Source organism: Musca autumnalis, unplaced genomic scaffold (assembly GCF_047663935.1).
Source record: "Musca autumnalis isolate F117 unplaced genomic scaffold, ASM4766393v1 scaffold_2, whole genome shotgun sequence".
NCBI classification, from domain to species: Eukaryota; Metazoa; Arthropoda; class Insecta; order Diptera; family Muscidae; genus Musca; species Musca autumnalis.
The window spans coordinates 225,915,196-225,923,893 of record NW_027411755.1 but is presented as its reverse complement, the minus strand read 5'-3'; the positions used below and the strand labels follow the sequence as shown (position 1 = coordinate 225,923,893).

Here is an 8,698-nt window from a genome sequence, read left to right as displayed (position 1 = left end):
CTGCCATTTTGCTTTTATTAGTTACAATCTTTGTTCACTTCGATTTCAACCATCAAACCTATCAAAACGTTCGACTCCATTTTAATTCGATTGTATATTCATCGTTGTTATTTATTTAATAAATAAAGTATTATTTAAACATTATTAAAACGCGTGCTTATTTTCAATATAAATACACAACACTGCATAAAGATCACCAAAGAGAAATTTGTAGAACTTCGATTAACTCATAACTTTTCCTTGGATGATCTTTATGTAGCATCAATTAAATCGGCGGTTGCGAAAGCGCAACAGTGGCGATGATGCCCCATGCTACCACACATATGAACGCTGCTCTATCCTTTCTTTTAATTATTAAACAGAAAAACGCTAGTTAATGCTTCAAAAGAACTCACGTGTGGTACTGCTACGTAAAGCTGTAAACAGATACAACGTTTGGGTAAAGTTTTGTGTCGTTTTGGCCGTTTTTACACTGTTGGGCATGATGCCGAAAAATTCAAATTCATTTGGAATATATGTCGGCAAACACATAAACGCTGGACTTTGGTATCGTCGTCGCCCTGTTGTTGTTGTTTTTTTCTCGACGCCCAACGCAAAACATTAATCAAACGTTGTATCTGTTTTCAGCTTAAGACCTATACCAATGTCATTAACACTATCTTTTTAGGACACTTTTTTTGGCTCAATGCCGTACTGGGGCGAAAACGTGTATAGTATTTCTATACCCTACTTTGTTCTGTGGTAATCTTAAGCTGTAAACAGATACAACGTTTGGGTAAAGTTTTGTGTCGTTTTGGCCGTTTTTACACTGTTGGGCATGATGCCGAAAAATTCAAATTCATTTGAAATATATGCCGGCAAACAGATAAACGCTGGACTTTGGTATCGTCGTCGCCCTGTTGTTGTTGTTTTTTTCTCGACGCCCAACGCAAAACTTTAATCAAACGTTGTATCTGTTTTCAGCTTTTAACGCCGGACTTTGGTGTCGGCATCGCCCTGTTGTTGTTGTTTTTTTATCAACGACCAACGCAAAACTTTACTCAAACGTTGTATGTGTTTCCAGCTTTATACATTTAAACTCAGCACAACTAGCATCCGAATGCTAAAAATGGCGTATAAGCTTTGATTTCCGAACTTTTCATAATCTTCGCTATGAGAAGTTCCATTTAATGTGGGCGTGAATTGAATATGTGAATATATAAACTCAAATAACGGTAAAGAGGATTCACCAACATCCTAGCAGGGGCTTAAGTCATGTCAAAATTCAAATCTAAATAATCATATGGCGAAGATAATTATTTTTGCACTGCTCTGAATATCCTTACAAAACCTCACAACGCGAAATACGACCCCAACTTTTAATTAGAAAAATTAAACTGCGCTTTAAATAAAGGGTTTTGGGTTTTATCACTTTTTATTTTAAAATCACACACATACAATAAGAAGTGACCGTCATGGCATCGGTAGTCATGCTAAATTGACAGCATCCTAGCTGCACCACAACACCCTTGTATAATGACTTCTTTACGTAACAAGATGTAGGCTCGATTTCCTTGCACTCATTATATATACTTTTTTGCTGGCTATTTTCTTGCAGATATATTCCTCGACGGCGAATGACATGTTTATTCATATCCTGTAGTGGAATTCTGTAACACTTTTTTTGAGTTACCGACAAAAATCGGTAAAATTAAAATTCTTATAATTTCGGTAATTAACGAAAATTTTCGGTAAGTTAACAACCAAAATAAAGCCGTCGCTAAGTCCTACCGATAGAAACAGTGTTGTCAACTTTTATTGACACTTTTCATTCATAATTTTGTTTTTAATTTTACCGACATTTGTCGGTAACTCAAAAAAAGTGTTACAGAATCCCACTACTGAAATAAAACCACAAACATCTATGGCATGAATGTATTGGTCATTTAACTGCTAGAAATACATACACACTTGACACTTTAGAAATTCCTGGGTTACGCATGCTGTAATGCTTGAAGATACTTGGTTGCGCCACATTCCTTCAAATAGCAGATTTTTTGTACACCTTAAACGCTTTACGTTTTGTATTCGCGACGAAATAATGTTTTCAGTTTCAAAATATATTTTAATTAAAATTAAAATATAATAATTGACATTTTTCTTCACATCGATATTCGTCGGTATGAGTTAACGATTTCTACAATCGGTAACATAAAGTTACAGAATAACACAATCGTTAATTCAACCGAATATTTTCGTTAACTAACAATGTCGGTTCGTTATTTAAAAAAGTTACAGAATCGCACTACAGACTTTCAACACACTGGTTGAAAGCTTAAAAATTGACAAACTTAAAGCATCATGTGAACCTCCTTGAATAATACAATTTGAACGTACGATTTTGAGCGTATGGCGTATCAAAACAATTTGCACGTCAAGAAAACACCAACGAAAAGATGACAGATATACGAAGAAATTCAAAGCGAATGGATGATTTTACGGATAATTGGTTGAAAACACAAATAGTAGTTTATAAATAAAAATAGTGTTTCAAGACTCGTGGATCTGGAAAGTCTAGAGGATTACGCGATTTATAAATTCGGAAGTCGAGTGCGGTGATTTATTATACGAAGCAAGTTTCTAATTGGAAATTTGTTGGAAATCTTTCGTCGTGTGTTAGAATTTACGATTCTTTTGGTGATAATAAATGCTCTTTAAACAACAAAACAAAGAAAGAAAGCATAGAAACAAGTGATAATAATAACAACAAAAGCAAAGCAGAAAAAATTGTGGTTTTCGTCGTTTTGTCATTTGTGGTTTTGTTCTCTTTCTTGTGTGCAAAATTCCATTTGTCAAGTAAAATTCTAATTAGAATTCAAGGCAATCAGTTTCCATTAATGAAATAAGAATGTTTCTGCTGTAAATGCTTTGTGCGTTATTATAGTGTTTATTAAAATCAATTTGTTAAAGTTTGTTTAATATTTTTGTTTTATAGAAAATAGAATCTTAAGAGAACAAGAGAACTACTTGTTTTGTTGCTCATTTTATGTGCAATGATAAAATGCCTTTAACACCAACAACACAATATGACGCAGCAGCAGAATGTCTGCTGTCAACGGTGGCAGAGGAGACGATGATAACCAGCACGGCCACCATCAAAAATAACCAACAACAACATCCTTATCCACAACGACCATGTTGCTGTCACCACACTCATCTCCATCATTATTGTCAACCACAACAAAAACAATATCGTAGCATCATCAACAACAACAATAGCTCCACCATCACCTCTGCTCCTGCTACTGCCAACAATAACAACAATAGTGTCGCGTCCAAATGCTGTTGGAGACATGGATTTTATTTGTTGTTCTTTGCAGCGCCCCTAACAGTGTCGCCATTATTTTTTGCCGGCAACAAAGTTAGACAGCAACGTTTTTATGATAGTGGTTTCGGAGGTGGTGGCAGTGGAAGCACATCATTTGGCTTTCGTCTGGCGTCTGTGCAAAAGCTATATTTTGTTATATTCCTGCTGTTTAATTTGCTGTTAAGAACGTGCTGTGGGCAACTCCTGATAAATGTACAAAATCAAGTAAGTTCAACAAAGAATAAATAAAAAAGAAAATCCGCCTTGTCTCCAAAGAAAAATGATATATAGGTATTTTTAGAAAATACTGTTCAATTTGTTTTATTTTCTATAAAAGTTTTTATGTTGGTCTCGCAGACAAATTGAGCGAATTTTTGTGTATCCTCAGTACAAAAACCTTCAGCACAGACAAAGGTGCACAAACAAGAAAACACCTTGATATACTACTATATCCAGCCAACAACACAAATGTGCAGCCAGACAGTCTGGCAGACTACATCATTTTTATAGAGAAAAGAAAAATGCCAAAAAGTGTCGAGTGTTGAAGACCGAATGCCTTTGCCTCAGGACTAAAGGAATTTTTAAGTGTTTTTTGCAATGTTGTCGTTATTTCGGAATTATGTTCAGGGGAAATTCAAATTTGCCATTGTATTTTTTTTTTCAATTGCTGCCATTAAAGTAGACGGAGCATTTGAGTGGCAGCTAGTACACATCACCTAATTGCCGGTTATATGTATTTGGAAACTTCAAGTAAACTAAAAGTGAAAATTGTGAATAAATTCTAATAACAACGAATAAAATGTGACTGTCAAGGTAATAGTAAACATGTAAAATAACGGTAATTATTTTCTTCATATTTATCATGGACCATTGTAGGACTGTTGAATGTGAATTACGGCAACGGTTTGGGCGAGAAGAAGTGTACAGTCAGTTGTGCAACAGTGATGTTCGAATAGAATCCACTAACTTCCCTATAAGGGGTAGTTTACACTATATGTAAATGTCATATGACACGAAATAAAAACATTCCAGATCTACCCACGCAGGCAATGTGGAGACGTAATTTTATTACATTTTTGCTGGTGTGGACGCACAAAGTAATTGGCGTAAGGAAAACCCCCAATATTGCACATATTAGCGACTATATAATGATGGAAAATTTCATGTCATATGACATTTACATATAGTGTAAACTACCCCTAAGAACATAAGGCCATGTGTATATTATAGCCTTTTGCAGAGTTAACCTTCTTAATGAGGATTTGAAACCCAGTGGGTTTGTTAAATCCGGTTATATATAAACGTACTATAAGGTCCAATATTAAATTAAATTCTATTTAAAGGCGCTACACATACAAGGATCGCCTAAATAAAATTTTTGTAGAGATTGAGAAGAATATACAGAGCGTTTTTGGATATGACGCAATAAAGCATGAAAATAAGTTTGAATACGTTAGCCAAGACATCAGAGATGTTTAGTAGAACAAAGTAATTGAATATACCTATGTCTAATAAGGAGGTAGGAATACAAACATACCCCGTATCCATCAAATAATCTGCACATTTTAAACACTTTCAGCTTCATATGATGCACTTTGTGATATTGTCCAAATTGTGCCTTATCGAAATAATTTCATTGGACCGAACCCGCATGGGTTAGGACCTAATCCATTTTAGGCAGTTTGAATTTGATCTGTGTTCTATCGACCGTTTTGCCTCACTGATTGCTGTGCACGATAACTATCGAACGGTTTAACCGGTTTTGTCTATTTTGTTCAGAATATTTTATACAAACTCAGTTCGATTATAGGATATGCTGGTCCATTCCTTTGGGTGCCTCCCCACAAAAAGTCAAACGTTTTCCATAAAAGACATACGATACAAGTGCGGTATAAAGACATGTCTCGACTCGCCTTGATTTATTTGCAGATTTATTGTATGATTTTGATTTGTGGAGAATTCTTTGGTCCACCAATCAGGGTTCATGATTGGGCCGGAAGGCTTATGGGGTTTCAGAAGAGTTTTGATTAGCACTCTCTTGTCTTTCTCAACTTCTGCAAATTGTTGTGGACTTCTAACGTGAAATTCTTAACACATTCGCGGACTTGAATGCTATTTAAATTTCAAAGCTGAGTCAAGTTTTTGTACCTCTCTAAATTTGTTTGCGTCCGGCAACGCGTTATAGCAACAATTAAATGATAAAAATACCAATGCTATCCTGGCGTGTCCTCTCAGCTCCCTAAAAGAAATGTTTTCGAGTGAAAAGATTATGCACAGAGGTAGTGGTGTAGGGTATCACATAGTCGGTCCCGTACCGACTATAGACTTTTCTCACTTGTTTTTAAATTAAGTGCAGTGTAAGAGCTTTTCTACAATCGAGTTAAGTTTATTTTTTGAATTTTTTACCGAATGTACTTGATGAGGTCCTGTTTACTGCGATATAACTTTTCCTAAACAAGTCCATATGTTCACAACGATGTTTCGTGATAAATTGTGACATTTATTTTTTTTTTTTTAATTTAATTTTTAATTTTATTTGACAAACACAGTAACCTAGCCCATAGGGTTCCAAAAACAGCTATACAATAACTACTCTCAGTTACTTATATCTAACAATATTTCTTAGCTTATCATGAATAGAATTAAACATAAATAAAAGCAAAAGCATGTAAATTAAGAAATGAAAATATATAACAAAATAATCATTAATAGAATCAGCTATGCAACAATATATCATTACAAACTAAGACAACATTTATGAACGCTGTATTTGATTAGGATAAAAATGAGCACATAATTTATTCTTGTAACATTTTAAGGAGGAATTAAATGTCTTGAGACATGGTGGCAGATTGTTATAAACACGCGAAATTCTAACATAAAACGTTTTCCAAAAAAGGAGTCAACTGCGGAACAATTATCCGTTTGTTCCTCTCAGAACGAGGAAACGTGAACAGACTCAACACGCATAAAGGGGTTTTCAACTTAAAAACCTTATAGAAGAATAACATAGACCGCAAACCCAAAAAATTTCCAAACTTTATTTTGAATTTTCAAAAGTTATTTATTTATTTATTTATTTATTTATTATTAACAATGTAGTAAATACAGTGTTAGTAAAAGACAAGATATAGCATTGGCTACTGTGGCCATCAGCTAGAACTTGTAAAATTGTGACATAATGGCAGGAAAGCTTAAAAAATCTTATGGACCAACTAAAATGTTTCGATAAATAAATTGAAATGAACTATCGAAAGAAGTGACTCATAAAGTTTCAAAATCGACTATGTGGACCCATTCCCATAGTCCCGGGCCACACTAAGAGTAATTTCACTGCAATTTTGACATGAAAGTAAAAGAAAATGTGAAATAAAACGGTCAGTTTGTTTCATACGAATATTGCAACAAATCAAAATTGCAGAACACATGAAACCGTGTATACTAGTTTCTTGAAACTATGCATTTTTCCCAAAAATGCAAAGTTTCATGTCAAAATTTCATTGAAATTACTGTAGTGTGGCCCGGGACATATTTGCACTTAAATCTAGTTTAAGGAAACTACTCGGATCGTATTGAAATTATAAGGTTGTGTAAAACATGAACGTAAAACGTTGCGTGAATAAATTTTGTATGAAAAGGTAAAGAAACATTTTTGACACCTTGAAGAAATTTCGGCCAAAATAGAGTTGTTGTTGTGCTACTTACTTTACCTGGTAAATAGATCTTGGCACCATCTTTTGGATCGTATTGGAATTTTAATAACGGTTTGTCCTTGTGGTCGCGACTACAACTGTATATTGTGTCCCCAAAATGTGTAGGACCACTTCCTTCATACAGCTTAACCCATATCGTACCGAGACAAATTTTTTATTTATTTTATAAAAACAAAGCACTTTTTTAGGGTAATTAGGACCAACTGATGTCAAAAATCAACTCAAAAAATTTTTCCGATTTTTCGTTTCCCCGGAAAGTGGTGTTCGAAATTTCGGACAGTGGCGCTAAAATAAAATTCATTTATTTGCGGTTTCATTGATTTATTTCACCATTTTTGTATGAAAAATAGTTAAAGATTGGTATTGAGACCTCCCTGGACCTACAAAACTTCTCCCCGAAATGTGTCAGCACAGGTCCACGTTTTGGATTGCCCCCCATAGAACGGTACCGCCCGATTTTCGGGAGATTTCAAGGGTTTAGCTGCATTATCCTACAGAAATGGCTGTAAATGAATACGTATTTAGTCTTTTTTGAGGCTACTTAGCTTTCCTCCAGAAATTTGTCAGCATAGGTCCACGTTTTATATAGCCTCCGGTGACTGGTACCTAACGATTTTAGGGTATTTCAGGATTTTAGCCGCACTATCCTTTAGAAATGGCTGAAATTTAGTATTTAGTCTTATATGGTGCTATTATAACTTTTCCCCGCAATTTGTTTGTTATACCCACCGATATGTAGGTTAAGTACCAGCGTTCGAAATTTCGAACAGTCAATTTTGCATATCTGTAAAGTCGCGCTTTCGCATGTAAATCAAGGTCTCTATATTTTGTGAAACGAATACATATATTGGCAATAATTCCCCATGATTACTTTTTTAATTTCATTTATTTATAGTTTTTCAAAATTAATTTAAAAAGCATTCAAAAATATAGGTTTCAAAAATCTACTCTTAACGTTGAGGGGGAGGGGGGTTTTCAAGGGAACAATTTTTTTATTTGCTGACAGATTAGACTTTATACATATACCAAAACTTCTTAAAATTTAACCTTTTTCATCCATAAATATTTTTTTGAAAAGAAGTGATTCTACTGTCCAAAAAGTCGAAAACCAAGTAAGGAAAAAGGTTATTTTTTTTCAAAATTATTTTTGTGGACGTGGACATTTTAAAATTAATATTTTTTATAACGTGTATTTATACCCTACATAACCTTGTGGTAAGGGGTATTATGTCTTGGTGCATTAGTTTGTAACATGCAAAAGGAAACGAGATAGACCCATAGTTCCTTTTAGGGATATACATATAAACACTTTCTGAGTCGATTTACGCATGTCCGTCTGTCTGACCGTCTGTCCATGTATTTTTGTAAACAAAGTACAGGTCGCATTTATTGTTCCATTCGCATGAAAATTTGGGAAGATAGTTTTTTTTTGGCCAAAGGACGAACGCTATTTATTTTGGTAAATATCGGTTCAGATTTGGATGTAGCCCCCATATATATCTTCGCCCGATTTAAGGCATACGGTGCACGAAACACGCTATATATGTCCGATTTCAATGAAATTTGGAATGTGCGACGGAATTTAGTCTAGAAATAAGTGTGCCAAATTATATAGAAATCGGTTCAGATTTGGATATAG

General features: G+C 34.5%; 1 protein-coding gene across 3 annotated transcripts in view; it reads left to right on the top strand.

Moving 5' to 3' along the window:
* The first annotated feature begins 2,437 nt into the window (after nucleotides 1-2,437).
* The window catches only part of oaf (BRICHOS-like domain-containing protein out at first), a 75,903-nt gene continuing 69,642 nt past the window's right edge, over nucleotides 2,438-8,698 (top strand). The window contains exons 1-2 of one of the 3 annotated variants that reach the window (XM_073970952.1): nucleotides 2,438-2,676; nucleotides 2,975-3,571. In XM_073970952.1, coding sequence (XP_073827053.1) covers nucleotides 3,026-3,571 — 546 coding nt within the window. In that variant the 5' untranslated portion in view covers nucleotides 2,438-2,676; nucleotides 2,975-3,025. Of the gene's footprint in view, nucleotides 2,910-2,974; nucleotides 3,572-8,698 lie in introns of all 3 variants that reach the window. The other 2 variants (XM_073970953.1, XM_073970955.1) reach the window with 2 other exon arrangements.